Source organism: Lepisosteus platostomus, chromosome 7 (genome assembly GCF_059453375.1).
Source record: "Lepisosteus platostomus isolate fLepPlt1 chromosome 7, fLepPlt1.hap1, whole genome shotgun sequence".
NCBI lineage: Eukaryota > Metazoa > Chordata > Actinopteri > Semionotiformes > Lepisosteidae > Lepisosteus > Lepisosteus platostomus.
Window position 1 is genome coordinate 57,514,189 of NC_142617.1, and position 16,143 is coordinate 57,530,331.

General features: G+C 41.2%; 1 protein-coding gene across 3 annotated transcripts in view; it reads right to left on the reverse strand.

The window, feature by feature from the left end:
* Positions 1 to 7,304: 7,304 nt before the first annotated feature.
* mctp2a (multiple C2 domains, transmembrane 2a) overlaps positions 7,305 to 16,143 on the reverse strand; it is an 83,177-nt gene continuing 74,338 nt past the window's right edge. For all 3 annotated transcript variants that reach the window (XM_088641369.1, XM_088641368.1, XM_088641370.1), the window contains 4 exons: positions 14,375 to 14,484; positions 13,938 to 14,047; positions 11,747 to 11,844; positions 7,305 to 8,656 (listed from right to left, as the gene is read on the reverse strand). In XM_088641369.1, coding sequence (XP_088497495.1) covers positions 8,588 to 8,656; positions 11,747 to 11,844; positions 13,938 to 14,047; positions 14,375 to 14,484 — 387 coding nt within the window. In that variant the 3' untranslated portion in view covers positions 7,305 to 8,587. The remainder of the gene's footprint in view (positions 8,657 to 11,746; positions 11,845 to 13,937; positions 14,048 to 14,374; positions 14,485 to 16,143) is intronic.

The window sequence follows — 16,143 nt, forward strand, 5'->3', positions numbered from 1 at the left end:
TCTAACTAAGGAACCCTCACATCGAGCAGCGTGAAAAGAGCGAGCAGGTATCAAATATTAATAATGCTTCAAATTATCATACTGCAGCGTGTTGCCCACTCATACAAGAAATGAAATAATTAGACATCGTTTTTATTTATTCCCCCTTGTCTGAACTTCATCCTCTGACATCCTTGTGGAGGAGTTTCATGTTTGTTAATGACTGATTCATAAGGGCTGATTAACAGTTTCCGAAGAGCGTCTGTTCAATTGGTTTCACCCCTCGGTGCCTCTCGATTCTGTTTCCTCGGCATGGTATCAGAAGGGCCTCCTGACTGGAGCAGCGCAAGCATTAAGGTTTCTGCTTGTGTGTGGGATTCATCTCATCAGAAGCTCGGGGTCACATTGACTCCCCCTCACTTTGAAAATGGACCCCTGGCAGCTAGTCCTCTGAGAGCCCAGTGATGTCTCTATCAACTTGTCAAAGAAATAGCCCCGGGCTCTGCTGGGTCCCCTTGAGCCAATCAAACTTTTTACAGAGCTTTAACTGATGCTCTTTCACCAGTTTACAACTGTGCAGGCTGGAGGACTGGGGAGGGAGGGGGCTGGGTAAGGGGTGATCTGGGATATACAAAGCCAGCCTTGCAGTGTTAGCGAGCACAGAAGATATTCCAAGACTCCAATCAGTCAGAACAAACTCCCATAGCTCGTCTGTTAGACAAGACCCAGACGTGGTTCAGACAGATCTCATTTATTAAAAGTTTACCAAGACCAGAGTTGAGGAAAAATTCACTGACTTTTTTTTAATGATTTTTACCAGTCTGATTGCATTTTCAGTACAGAATATACAGTAGTATACAGGCCAATTTGCATGATGATTTTGAATCTTGTTCCTGATGTGATGAATTTCCTGACTTTGCTTTTTTAAATGAATGAAGCATGGAATAATTAATAGTAACAGTGACAAAACAGAGGGTGATATGGATCACTGGAGTTCTTTATTTTTTATGCCCCAGCCACAAATTCTCACACATGTAGCTTTTGTAGATGCAAAACATTGTTCAGCATTCTATCTACTACTTCATGTGAAACATATAAGAAAAGCACATCACAGTAACATATCTCCTAAACTCAATAGAAAAGCATGACTGAGTCTTTCTATCTTTACAGCACTGACATGGTGTAGTTCTTGACTACCATTAATACACCCTAAAAAACTACCAAAACAGCAAATAGTCTAGGGCAGGAGTGTCCAAAATCTTTGAAAGCCTCTTGTTGCAGCCTGAATTCCAAGCTTTAAATTTAATCTTCTTCTGTACTTCCATTTTAACAACTTCTGTCAAAAGATTTAAGATTTCCAGGTGTGCTTTATGTCATGCAGAATACAGAATACAAATGTCATGGAGCAGAAGGTCTATTGCCAGTCATCCAGTGACCTACTGCTCTGACTGCCCATTAGTTTTGCTCATTGAGCAGGCCTCTCTCTAACTCCTACTCCACACTCAAACACTGACCCTAATCAATGGGCTGCTGGAAGAAAAGGCGATTGTTCGGCTCAACGGGCTATGAGAAAAACAGGAAGTGTTCAGAGCAGTGTCCCTTCTCGTAAATAATTACACAGATTCACACCTAGAAGGCTGATTTGACTGTCTGGGGTTCATAAAACACTAGAAGCCTGAGCAGGGTAAAACACAGAAGAGAAAAAAACAAAACTGTGACTTACCTGTTGTTGTGTGGGGAAACGCATCCCCTTGGTAAATAAGACCTGAGGAAACAAGACTGCTCAGCTGCTTGGTTTCAAAATGGTTAGCTTTGAGATGCAGTCTTAGCTGCAGCTTGTTAAAAACCAAACGATAAAAAATATGGTTCAAGGCCTATTAATACTTACACTTGACTGAGTAATGCTTAGGGGATGATACCAATCTATAACAAAAGGCCAAGTGATGGGGGTTTGAAAAGCTTCTTTTGAAGTTTTTATTTTGCTGAAGTTATATTTTAATATGCACTTTTCTGTAAACATCTTTGGTGTGCACCAGAAATTTACTCCTTGTCTCTATTACTGTTTTCTACTATTATTACACCTTTTAACATTACATTATTATTACACCTTGACGGCTATATACGGTTAAGTTGGGGTGGTAAGAGAACAAGTGTGTCATTTATCAATCTTCAATTGAGATTGATCAGAATCTCCAAAAAAGCTGATCACAGCAACTCAAGGTCAACTACATACCAAGCGTTGCAATAACTGATCCATCATATATGATCACCTAGAAAATTGAATTGACACTTTGTCAGATATTCCTCATCATTCAGTTCATTGGCTTCACTCTACACGTTCGAAAAGCCTACTTTTTGCAATACAATATAAATACAGCTCTATCAGTATTAACTGTTAGCTTGAAACAAATGGTTACAATTTCAGTATTAGATCCCCATAAAAGTGTGTTACCGTGTAAAGAAGGAATAACACAACATGAAAAGAGAACAATATAGAGAGTCTTGGACATGTGCACAGTAGATATACTATAATTAATATTACATGTATTAAATATTCTGACTGTGACTGATGCCTTTGGAAACTGGAGGTTTTAAACTGGTGCACTGGTAGGTGTAGTAGGTGTGTTTATTTGCGCATTTACAGTATGTGTTCAGGATCAGTGATTTGGGTTTTTGGTGAAGCAAGGTTGGGGAAAGAAAAGTCTTTTTGAATAGAGCTGTTGAAAGCAGGTGTTTTGTGGTGTTTAGGATATTGTTTTGCTGTGGGGTACTGCAGTGTGGTAGTAGCCTAATTCAAACCACTCCTCTGCAAAAGATTGCGACAGTCATCTTGATAATTAAATCGCAGTGTAACAATTCAGATGATATTTGCTTATGGCACAGGACAGGGGTGCAAGTGGAGTAGCACAGGGGTGTATATAAATAGCTTTTAATCCAAATGTAATATTAGGTATTTCTTCACTAAACATGTGAAAATAGGTTTCTTGTAAAACAAAGATAATCATCTTACCATATTCCCATACATTTTCAAGCTTAATGTTGACTACAGCCTTTTATCCTCCATAGTATTAGTGGATATTTTTTTATCTGTGTAATAATGACTAAAACAAAATCTATTTCCAATGCTGAACTTACTTTTGAACAATTTCCCTTTCATGCCTACACATTCCGTTTGGTTAACTTTTTTGAGGTAAGAAGGCGGCTCAACCTTATTTATTCCCTTTACAAATTGCAAATGTCAAGCAAGTCTTCTCTTAGATGCTTACTAAGAACCAGAGAGATACTGCGTGCACAGTCTATGCTCATAACTCGCGCCCTCGAGCACTCGAGTCTGGTTGCTCCTTTCTGGATGCCAGATGGAGAGCGCACCTGTCTGTCCCTGGGCACAGCTCTCCTTCCTGGAGATCCCTGTGTAAACTTCCCTCCCGAACCGCTCTGGGACCTGCAGTGGATGACACGGCACAGAATCATCGCCTCTAACAAGCCTGAGAGCTGAATCAACCCGCAGGCAGCACGGCAGAGCCTGTTGTGCACAGAAAAAGCCAGAGTATGTCACACTTCCTGCGGCTGTTCATGGCCGATCGCCTTGTCTGACCTGTCAGGAAACATTCTCTCTGCCTTGAGAACAGGTTTCACCAGCTACACATCGCTCACCTAACTTTGTTGTGGACCAAGCTACACTAGCCCTCTTTAAATCCCACAGGACAGAACGAGCGTGTTCTAGGCTGCATGGTGGTCAAAAGACACAAAATGTGAGCTTGCTTATTGAAAATGGGGATTTGGAGCGCTTTGAAAGGAAATACTGTAGTGCCCAAGCAATGCCTTTTGTGAGGTTAGAGGAGTGAAAGGAAATATGAATTTTTCTTTCATTTTTTTGCATCGTCTTTCCGTCTTGATTTGTTTCCAAGAGCTTAGAAAAGTCAGAGCCTCTGGACTTTCTCAAAACACCTTTTATGCAACATGCAACACCCTGTATCTATTTCTCTCTAGTACAACTGCGTGTGTGCTCAACACTGGGCAATGGGGATCTGGCCCTGAAAGCCTGATTGTGCTCAAGTGTAGGGGAGGAGAGCTGTCCCTGCTCCATAACAAAGGCAGTGAGCGGACTGTGTGAATGAGTTACCTCCTTACGCCTAGAAGGTGTCAAGCAAAGTTCTGGCTCATTGTCAGATGGGTGCCTACAGTACAGTAGCAGGAGCCAGCAGACATGTCACCCTGGAGCTCAGCAGGTGTGAGCCTGGTCAGTACCTGGATGGGAGACTCCTGGGAAAAACTAAGGTTGCTGCTGGGAGAGGTGTTAGTGGGGCCAGTAGAGGGGGCTCACCCTGCGGTGTGTGTGGGTCCTAATGCCCCAGTATAGTGATGGGACTATAAAAAGGGCACCATCCTTCAGATGAGATGTAAAACCAAGGTCCTGACTCTCTTGGGTCCTTAACACTATTTTTACTGTTTTAGATGGTCCCACCACAAATGAATGGGAATCATACTGAACAGCATTGCTTGAAAGCACAATTCTTCCCTTCAAGTCCCATGAACAGAAGACTCAGGATATTAAAGTGAATAAAAAGTCAAGAATGTATTGTGGACAGCCTGGAGTTGCTGACAATATTAACAAGACTCGTGTTGCCTGTAATCCCTCCAGTTTTGAATATCAGTGACAACCAACAGGATCTCCATCTTCCTACTTACCCGAGCATTTTTTCAATCCTGAAAGCGAGCCGAATTTGGTTTCTCTACTTGAGGACTATTCACTGCTGCCTTTGTACAAGTTTGTATTTAAATTGATATTCAGAATCTGGTCCTGTTATATTACATTTTTATTATGCTAACAGTGTGGGATTATTAGTTTATTATAGCGTTTACTTTTACTAATTATTTTTATAGTGGTTAATGCGTTAATTACCTAGTGATTCAATGCATTTAATTTTGCTATGGATACAATTTTAAAAACCTGTGCTTTTTAAATGAAAGGCCTGCTATGCCTGAAGGTACTGTACGTGTGAACCTCTTGCAAAAATGTCATCCCACATCTCCGTCAATAAATCCCATTGCCACTAGAGGGCTTGTGGCACTCACTCTGCTGTTGGAGGCTACACTGCAAATATCAGATCAGACTCGGGCACTGAATCTCCATGGGAATAATAATTCAGAAGCTCACTCACAGACTAATCAATAGGCTGTTATATTTTATTAAAGACAAAAGCATAGGTAAAGATTTGATTTCAAGAGCAGGGCCCCCAGACAGTTCTTTACAGGGATGAAACAACACTCCTTCCAGAGGGAGATGTTTTATGTAAGATTCTCTTCAGTTACTATGCCTCCATTGCCCCATTGCAGTGTCCCCCAGACAGTGACTTGATTATTCCTTTTGTGCTGTGTGAAGTACTGCAATAAAGCCTAGCTCTAGTTCAGCAATGTGAAAACAAAAAAAACAGGTTAGAAGAATAACACATCCAAACAGCTCTCGAGCCCCATTGGACATAAACCAGTGAAAGAGCTATCAAACTAAGTGCAACAATTAAATTCAGAAATGTGTAGCTACAACACAGTTTAATAACAGTGTTAGCTTATTTTTAAACCCCCCAAAACTGATCTTAAAGCTATTCAGCCAGCCATTTTTAATATACAGTATATCATACAGGGTGAAATATACCATAATTTAATTAATAAAGAACTCTCTGCTCTCTAGGACGCTATGTTGCATGAGAGTAATCTTGTAACAATAATCTTGTCATCCTTCTCTAAACATACATATGTTAGCATGCAAAAAAATAAGATGTTAGTACAACACAGACACCTCTGGGTCAGTGCATTATTGCGTTAATTAGAAAACTTTCAGTGTCGGGAAACCGCATCCCAGAGAGGACTGTTTGTAGAGCCATTAGTTAGGACGTGATTTTAATGGAAATTCAAAGTGGTAAGTCCTAGGAATTGAGAGTGCTCTCTACCCTCATCACCAGATAGCACTCGCTGGGAACCTGCTATTGTACGAAGGACCACAAAGCGTACCTCAGGGAAAAAAGAGTGATCAGAAAAAGAAGAGCTTTGATGTGCTCAGTAACTAAGGAGAAGTGGCGGCAGTGTTATTTGCAGTGCCGAGAGCCCTCCAAGAAGGACACGCTGCGCGTCAGCCCCTGTGTTGGAGGTAACAGGGGGGAGAGCAGCATGCTTTGGAGTAAGAATGTGTGTTAACCAAGACATGCTGTGTAACCACACGTTTACTGTGTGCAAAAAGAGCATAACCAAAGCATCTCGGAAAAGGAAAAACATTTACATTACATTTGGGTTACATTTGCTGCAAACTATTACAGTAAATGTACAATGGAATATACTATATATAATAGTACAATGGAATACTGTAATTTTGCCTTTGTCTTTTACTACACTGTCTTTGCCAATGCATTTGGGGATCATTGAAATTGATAATATTTCCTCTCTATAGATAAGTCTTGCTCTAAAATGCTCTATCTCAGATCTACACTGCACTTTGAGAACATAATAGCTGCAAAGGAGTGGAGCCACCTGGCCCATCTTACTCCAGATGTTGTCTGGCCATTTCTTAAAGGAGCCTAGAGTTTAGGCTTTATGCCTCTAGCTAGGACACCCGCAGCTCTGTGCAAAGAAGCATCTTTTATTCTCTCTCCTAAATGGATTCCTCTTTAGTTTCCAGTTGTGCCCTTGTGTCTAACACAGTCCCCTGCATTGACCCAATTTATACACTTTAGGATTTTATATAATGGGATTAAATCACCTCTCAATCTTTTTTTTTTTATTCCAGACAGAAGAAATTCATCTCCTTGAACCTTGTCCGTATTTAGCAATCCATCCAGACCTGCAAGAACTGTGTCCTGCTCTTTTTTGCTGGGGCTGTGCCTGCAGCTGTAACAGCCTGAACAGCAGGTGGCATGTATCCCACAAGGGTCTCAAACACTTGCTGCCCAGCCCTACCCCATTCTTCATGCTGTGATGAGCGGGACTGAACACACACTCCACTGGTCCCAGCAGTTTTCAATAGGACTGGGATGAGACAACCGCTATTCCTGCCAGGGAGGGTGATGGAAATCAGTCTCATGTTTCTTAAAACAACCACACAGCGCCTTCCACCGAGAGAGCCTAACGCCTTGACATTGTAGGTTCCTAAGATTTTGACTAGTAAATGGACTAAGCTGAGAAGTTAGAGTGGGGAATTGCACCAGTAAAACGCAGCTTTTTGGGTGGGGGGCTTTCTTCCAAAGAAACGTTAAAAATAAAAAATAGCTCTTGACGTCTTTAACTAAAAGTAAAAAAATAATACTAAAATTAAAACTGGAGTCTTAAGCAATATCTTTGTTCCCATTACCTTTTTATTAGAATTTTCTTTTCTCTTATTTACCATAAAATAAAGATAAATCTATAAGTTACATGTACAAATCGGGAAATATAGTAGTTTATATGCAATGCATTTACAGTTCAGAAAATACATATTCACAAAAAATGTCTGAATTTCTTCTTACAGAATAAAAGTACATTTTCTTACAGAATAAAAGCACTTTTTAAAGTGTGGGGTGAGGGACAATAGAAGCTCTTTGGCATTGAAAAAGTATCATCAGAAAAAGAAAATATAAAATTACATAATTAAATATTTTAATCTCAGCTGATGTACAGGGTTATTCTTGACACGAGGTATACAACAGAAGGTGGATGGTGGATTGTGTCAATATCTGAACTACTCTTTTCCCTTCCTCAAAAATTGGCATCTTGCGTTGACTTTAAAAATGTAATTAAAACAATGAAATGCTCAGTTATTTAAACCAATTATTGACATAACTTTTTTTTAAAATAGATCAACACGTTTCATACTAGTTGTAGACTTTCTGATATAAAAATGTAAGATTTAAATTAATTGGATGTCGCCCACTTTGTAGATACAGAGACAATACACCTCTGATCTGTACAAAACTAAAGCCTCTTACGCACCTTAAACATTTAGTTGTCTATGTAAGGAGAAGAACAATTTTGGCAAAATGAACTTCACCAGTGAGAAAACTAACGTCACAGAGGGATAAAGACCCAGACAGTTTGTAGCAGCTGTTCATTACATAAGTATCATGCTCTTGAAAATCAAATAACAAAAATATTAGTGTCAATTTCATCTTTTGCCTTTTGATTAAATTAATCCTAATGGTTTGTTTTCAGACTTCAATGTATTTTAATATGTGTTGGGGAGGCGGGTTGACCTACCCACCTTTTCGGTCAAGGTTCAAGTCGACCTTGAACTTCCGTTCACCTTTTCACTTCCCCCCAGAATGACAGACTAACACTTTTCTAGATTCCGACGAGCCACAGTTGAGTTGCTGCGACCAGTGTCCTGCTCGGAGCTTGTGTGGCCCCACAAGCGAACTGGAACAAGTGGACAAGGAGCGGTCAGTCTGAAAACACACAACGAGGCCGCGGGGACCTCTCGGTGAGGCTTGGCACGGTTCGTGACGCTCCAGAAGCAGCCCTCGCTGCCGACGCGGCGGCTGTGTGGGTGTCGGGGGCATGCAGCGCACCCACACACACACACGGTTACGACGCACATCGATGTGGCCCCAGGCCTGGCACTGCTGGCATTTTCTCGTGCCCTCCGCTACATGGCGCCTCTCTTCTTGCGCAGTGGACTCTGGCTGGCGGAGGGTTTTAACTCGGCGTACTGCACCTGTGAAAACAAACAGGAGTGACGTCGCGAGGCAGGTAATTCGAGCTCGCTGGAGCGCGCGTTAATGGCTCCCCGAGGAGCCGTGGCGGAGGAGAAACTGAGGAAGGTTCAGGAGTAATGAATCATTCTCTAAACACAGGAGCAGAGGGGATTAATCACTGAGAGGAAGGATTTGAAAAGTCAAGGGTTCCTTTAAAACACCACCCCACCCCCTCTCTCCAAAATCACAATATTAACAGCAGGTCTCACCAGCTAAAGGAATCTGCGAGCCCGGAAGTCAGAATGAGAGTATAATTAATTTAGAACCATTACATCAAATAGATGAATGAAATAATCAGTGTAAAGTGTTTCAAAAATATCATACACCAGGCTAGTCAAAAGTTCAGTAGGCCTTTGGCACACAAATCCTACATTTCTGAATTACAACGCCTTCTGATATCATGGCTGCTAGTGTCCACTGTTGAGATGCTTTCCTCCCAGTATCATCCTTTTCTGTCCAGGCTGATCCAGTTTTGCCCGCTTTTCTCTGAATGGCAAACCAGAGCTTAAACTTTAACCCTTGAACTCTCACCTCTGTCTCCCCTGACCAAAGTGTTACTAAACTACCCAGACCAACATCATGGGGGTGGAAATGTCTTTGAAGTTTATAAGAGACATAAATGGTAAATTTATAAGTGGTTATAAATACAAGACCCACTTTTAGGAGAGAATTAACAGACTAATGAAATATGATATATTCCAAACTTAATTCAAAAACTTAAATGCATTCCTTATTCTTAAGATTAAAGCGGATCATGTTAATGTTAAAGTCATTCTATGAAAGCTCAAGTCTAATTCAGCGACATTACTAATTTAAACTATGTGTAAAGATACAATTACATTGCAATTTATTATACTTTTAACCTAGACATTACTCTTGGTTACAGATCAAGAAATAAAGTCATCATTCGTTGTTTTACATTAACATAAAGTAAGAAACTAGTAGCAGTTCCAGAAGTCAATTGGTTTTGTATTACAAAACACAAATACAATATATCCTTAAGGGTAGCTCAAATTTCATGGTGGCCCAAAACAGACAGACATGACAATCTTTTCTTAGTATATGTAGATTTTGTTTATAAAAAGTGTTAGAAAATAGTTAAGCAATAGAAGATATAACTTATACAAAGCAGAATAAAGTGAATAACTCAACAGGGATACATCAAAGATACAGTTGCTAATTATTTCAGGTGTATCCAGGCAAGTAAATCTTAAGGTCATAGACTCAGAAACGTTCCCGACAGATGCTTTGTCATGTGTCTGTGCATGAGTGTTTTTGTGGGCAGCTCTGTCCATTCCACAGAGGCACAAGTTGAAACAGTTCAGCTGCCTTGCAAAGCACATGAGTGTAACACTGGCTGACCCAGCACAAACTAACATTTCTCACGTCAGTGTTAATCTAACGTACTCCAGGCCACCACTCTGGAATTCAAGCTGAAGGACAAGCATATTTACAGTACATGGAGCTGATGTCACTCTCCCAAAATAACATCACACCCTCTGGCCAAATTATTAGACACTCCCAGTCAAATGAATTGGCTCTCTCTCTGGTTCATATATTACTCAGTAAGTGTACAGTACAGTACTTGACAACATTGCAAACAATATTGTTCCAAAGATCATCTGAGTTCCAAGCAAAAGCAGTTCTTCTTTTTTATAAAATATATAAAATACAGAGACAAAGTTCAGACACATTTTGATAATGAATTTCTATAGTACCAATATTATTCATTTACATTAGAACAATGGAGTGCCACGGTGATCAATGTATCGAACACAGTTCACTTTATTTCCCTACACTATGCTGTCCCGTGCACTACAGTGCCCCTGTGAAGCCTGGTAGCTGATTGCTGGGCTTGTTTTTCTACCACTTGAAAAAAGCAGTGTCTAATTTCCCCCTTCATTTAAAACTGAGGTCACCCGTTTTTCAAAGGTTTCACAACACGTCATGGCAGAGGCTGTGCATTTAGGAGCCCATCAATACACAAAAGTTTATCGTCCTGTGCTGCCAGCCTATACGTCTGCCAAAACTGCAGCTTTAGAAGGGTTTCCTTAGAAAATGTCAATGGGAGTTTGACAACCGGTTGCGAGAGGACTGCGTCAAGGGGCACCCAGATAAGAACTCAGGGTTAGCCCACATTTCCAGACCAGACTGTTTGTGACACTGGCTGAATTCTTTCTCCCGAGAGCCGGAGAGGAGAAGAAAAAAAAGGCTCATTCAAGGCAGGCCACTTCCTGCCCTCACACAGCATTCATACGGAGAAGACAGACTAAATGAGCTGAGAGCCCTTGATAAACACAAAAGAAATACTTTCTGAGCTGGCAGCATCTCGGGGCGTGTGATGTAACTGCAAATGACATATCAGTCATCACTAATACACAATCGCATATGGCGCGCAGCAGGTTTACTGTAGCTCACGAGTTCATTAATTGACTTCTCCAACCTGATGTGACAGGGCCTCGTTTGAGGCCCCGGCTGTCACAGAGCCGATGATCAGCTGGAGACATCGGCTTCATAATGCTCATGGTCAATTGCTCTCTCGGACACCGCGAGCTTGTTCCCACCCCTTCCAAGCCACTGATAAACAAACCCAGCAACTGAGCGAAATTCGGAAACCGTACAGCTCAGGGATGACCCAACCGAGCCTCGTTCGTTCAATAAGAGCTGAAATATTGGCAGCAAATAAACCAACAGACCAGACAGCTTTCCAGCTGTGCGCCATACAGTGTTTCCCATCTCCAGTTATTGATCTCTCCAGCACCTGATCAAGCATTACAAATAATACAATAGTGTCCTCTTTTATTGCAAAGTATAAAATGCGCGTGTTTTATTTGTAAGGTAAAGGATTTCTAGACTTGAAGGAACAGAAAGGAACAAATCTCTGAACTGGTGTAGTGTGGGAAGCACGATTGGTACAAAAGCAATGAATAACCAAACAATACAAAGGACAGTGATCAGCTAAAATACATTAAGACATTGTGAGAACAATACCATACAAGCCCTGCTCAGATGCTAATCCCAGTCTCTGGCTGCAATATTCTGATTCCTACCTTTTGAATATCGGAAGGCACCCTGCGGAGGAAGTCAAGTATTTCATTGTTGTCAATGGCGTAGGGCTTCCGTAATTTTTTGGTAAATTTGTTTATACCTGCAACAAATAAAAAGAAAAATCTGAACATCCAATAACCAGCCATTAAAATAATTATTGTGGTGTAAATCATATAGTCATTTATATTTGCATGCCACAAAACAGGTTACTATTTTATTTCATTATAAAATGTTACCCAAAGCAGCTCAGAATCTTTAAAAATACAGACTTCATGGAAGGACATTCAGGGCTTTTTGCTCCGATGCAAGTTTTTCCCCACTTTTTTCTAACCCTATAAAATCCCAACTCATTTTCCACATTTCAGATGGAGTTAAAAAATTAGGTTGAATTCTCTCTTCCATGGCTACAGTATGGTCTCTTGTCTTATATGCTCGTTTAAAAAATCACTTTCAGGAACTAGGCAGCAGATTTTTGCTCTGAAGCAGAAAGCTTGGGGAAAAAAGCACTCTGACAATGTGTTCCTGAAGACTGTCTGAATCACACCAAAAAAAAAGAGATAGCAGGTGGAATAAACAATTCGCCCCTCCGAAGACAGCTGACTGAACACTTGGGCCCAGCAGTGATGTACACTGCAGAGAACGTGAACACCCCCCTTCAGATTCGACCCATTTCTGTCCAAAGGCATGTTCAGTCCTGCAGGTTCTATAAGCAGCAGGAGGAAAGCCAGCTTCTGATCAGCAGCTACACACACCCTAGACAGAGACCCATCCGGCACAGAAACGATCGATTTTTTTTTGCCCTTCATTAAAGTTATTTCTCATGTTAAGAAACGGCATTATTATTTTGAGAAGCAATTAGGTGTCTTTTATGCCCTGCTGCTATGGAACCAAAAAAAAAAAAAAAAAAAAAGTCTCCCACTCCTGCTTCAGTTCCTGACAGAGCAGAGTGAAGTGCCCATTAGAGTAGGAGATAGAACTTGAAAGCCTTGCCCTGCAACCACAGAGCTCAGAGTTAACTGCAAATGCAGGAGAGGGTTCAATAGTGTTGTTTGATACCATTTGGCTATTGATTGGGTTAGAGGCACCAGCTCTGCTGTGGTGCTACAGCTTCAAATTAGGGGCCAGAAGGCTGGAGGGGAGGAACTCTGTGGAGACTCTCTCCCTCTGTCTCTGACCCTCCCTAGACTAGTGTCTATCTGCACTGCTTCTGCAATTAATATCTGAAGTCGTTGCACAGACAAGGAACGTTTTATTTTTTCAGTCTCCCTCAGACGACACCCCCTAAAGAAAACTATGCTTTTTTCATTTCATCTGACTTTATTCCACATAGAGACCTCGGGCCAAGTTAGCATTGCTTGTGTGGATCTGCTATATCTGCGTCTAGAACAACGCTTGTGTAATGTTTTGTTCCATTTTTATTCTTGTTCTGCAAGCCAGCCTCTACCATTTTTGATCAATTGCATTGGATTGGATTGGATTTTTCAAACATGGCAGAATTGCACCTGAGATGTTCCTCAGAGCACTGTTCTGGAAAAGACAGAAGTCAAAACGTTTCTAATTAGATTTAACTGGCCACATGAAGAGTTGAGAAATGCCCCCCAAAAGATGAAGATTTGCTCTGCGTGGTTAAGTCGGTGTTCGAGACCTCTCAAGTTCATGATCTATCCTGATGTCCTCACAAAATAGAAATTGTCAATTATCAGGTGAATGCAGATTTTGATCCAAAGAGGATAATGGCTATGCTGTAAAAGTGAAATCAGCTGGCAAAAACAAGCAAGGAGCTGCAATCATTTCTGACACAGTTTCCTCTCCCACACGCCTTCTGCAATCTGTCTCTCATAGCTGTGGGAGGTTCACTATGGCGCCAAACCTCACAAGAAACGTGTCCTGAGCCACTGCAGTTATGCAGAGGGAACAGGTAGAAGAACAGTCTACTAGCACAACATAACACAGTGAATTACTCATTGAAAAGTTTAGTTTAATAAAACGGAACGTGCAACAGGAAAATATTCAAGGCATTTCAATATCTTGGCCATTTTTTATCAAGATTCATTACTCTGTCTGCAAGATATTTTTTGGAAAGGAGTTTAAAGAACCCAGCAAAGATATTTTTGCGAGCTCTATTATATCAGCCAGCTGAGTTCAAGAAGGGCTGTGTGAAACCGATTCAAGAATTCCATTTTCAACACTCACCCCACAGTAAAACAATGTACCGCAGTGGTATGAAATACACTATAATTGTCGCCACAGTGAGGACCAGGCAAGCAAGACCAGACAAGAATGGCACCGACCAGTTGAAAGTGCTGCAAATTAAAAAGACGAGACACATCAGAGACACATCAGAGAGGTGTTTAGCTGGACACACACTGGACTTGGCTAACACAGAGCAGAGTGGAAACCTACAATCCTGCAAAAATAAATAAATCATCTTGCAGGATCAACTAAACAGATCTGAAGTCTGAAGGTTTGGGGAAATTGTTGTATTTAACAGCCACTTACAGAAACTAAATAGTATTTTTTTTTTATTTGAGAAAAAATAAACAGCATTTAGATAATGTCAGCTACAAAAATTCTCCAGTTTCAGTACCAGAATACTGCATTCATAACATAAAACAGATATTCAAACTTACTTTTTAATTCTTTCCCCAAAGCATGCGATCTCTTCTAGGAGGTTTTGAACAGTGATCACAATGTCCTGAACCATGTGGATCTTTTCCATCAACCCTCTTTTCTCCGATTCCTAAAAAAGGCACAAGGACAGGTAAAAATGGGATCTGTAGGGTAACAGAGGAACAGGAAGATAGTTTTTTTTAATCCAATAAGCGATGATGAGTAATTCTGGGAAACACTGGACAGATATGGGGCAGAGATTTTACCAACAGCTGTTGAGATTTGCGTTTCAATGTGAGCTGAAAGCTGTTTACAGTCAAAAACTGTCATGAGAGACAGTGGGAATTCAGCCCCAGTAAGGCAGGATCACTGAAACAAGTACAAACACTCTGCAGGGTTAAAGAAGAAATGGGAAAATATATAGTTGTCACCACAGTGTAAATATTGTGGCTGCCTGCAATCTGGCAGCATCTGATATCACTTCAAAACCAGACAGCAAGCAGGAGAAGTGACCAATACTGCAGAGAATGAATGTTCAATCCACACGTGTCTCCACAGGACATGTCTGCTCTTGCTGTGACAATCCGGACCCAGCTCCAGCCAGCAGTCTCTGCTGCCTCTCTCTTCACACCTTTCCCAGTGAGAGAGATGGTGTGGGAGAACACTCCGCAACAGCCAGAACCGGCTTGTCATCACACAGGAAAAATCGATGGCCACTCGGAATGCGTGCTTGCACTACAATTGTGGTAAAGCAATGCTATGCTATAATGAGATACAGCAATGAGAGTTGAGAAGCAAAAAGTACAGCTCAGTCTCTTCCACCCCCAGAAAAGTGGTGATAGACTATGATACAACACACCCTGCATGTGTTATTGTTCTAAAAACAATGGTTCTGAAGGAACTCAAAGACAAAAGGCACCAAATACATACAGAGGATTTTATAATGAGAACGAATGTGCTACTTTTAGATATATATACTCACTTCGTACTGGGATGAGTCAATAATAAACACAATGTAAGAGGTAGTACTTTTTGAACTTTTAAACCTTGCAATTGATTTCTGGGCACATGCTTACACTTCTGGTGGAAGCTAAGCCTTGAAAGAAGCATGCTTGCCCACAAGGCAGAGGAGCCCAACTAAAATGAGAACATTTTTTCATGGACGCTGTGTGTAGAGACGTCTTCCAGACAGCTCCATGAAAACACAAACAAAAAACATGAATTAAAAGTTCTGGCTGAGTGGTGAATCACTGGTGGGAGTCCGGACAATGTCATTTTGGTTTCTCCAATCTGCTGGGTGTGGCGAGTTTGCAGGACCGCAGACACCTATGAGGGGCCGGTCTCCTGTGAGCCCCTCCAGTTGACACAAAGTGCTCTGCAGGCACTGTGGGACCCCAGTGTGACAGGCGACTGACTGGAGGGGATGCTCGCCTTCCCACTGCGCTCTTGCTTGTCCCAGGACTGCAGAGGCCAAGCTGATCACTTACTGATATTTTCAAAGCAAGGGAAAAATTGTTCTTTTTAAAAAAAAAAAATGTAACACAGCTTTCCAAAACATTTCAATGGTATATTATTTTCTCCCCAGTTTGAATCGACTTCCACTGCTCAGTGACCAATGCTGGGAAAAGTGCTTATGAAAAACAGATTTTCTGTACTTCTGTTTTGTGGATGGTCCATTATTATATGAATGCAGCCATGCCCCAGTGCACTTATAGCCAAATAGCTTGATAGATTGTTTTTTACCTCTCATGTGGACCAGAGGTTTATATTTCTTTTTTTTATTTCGGCT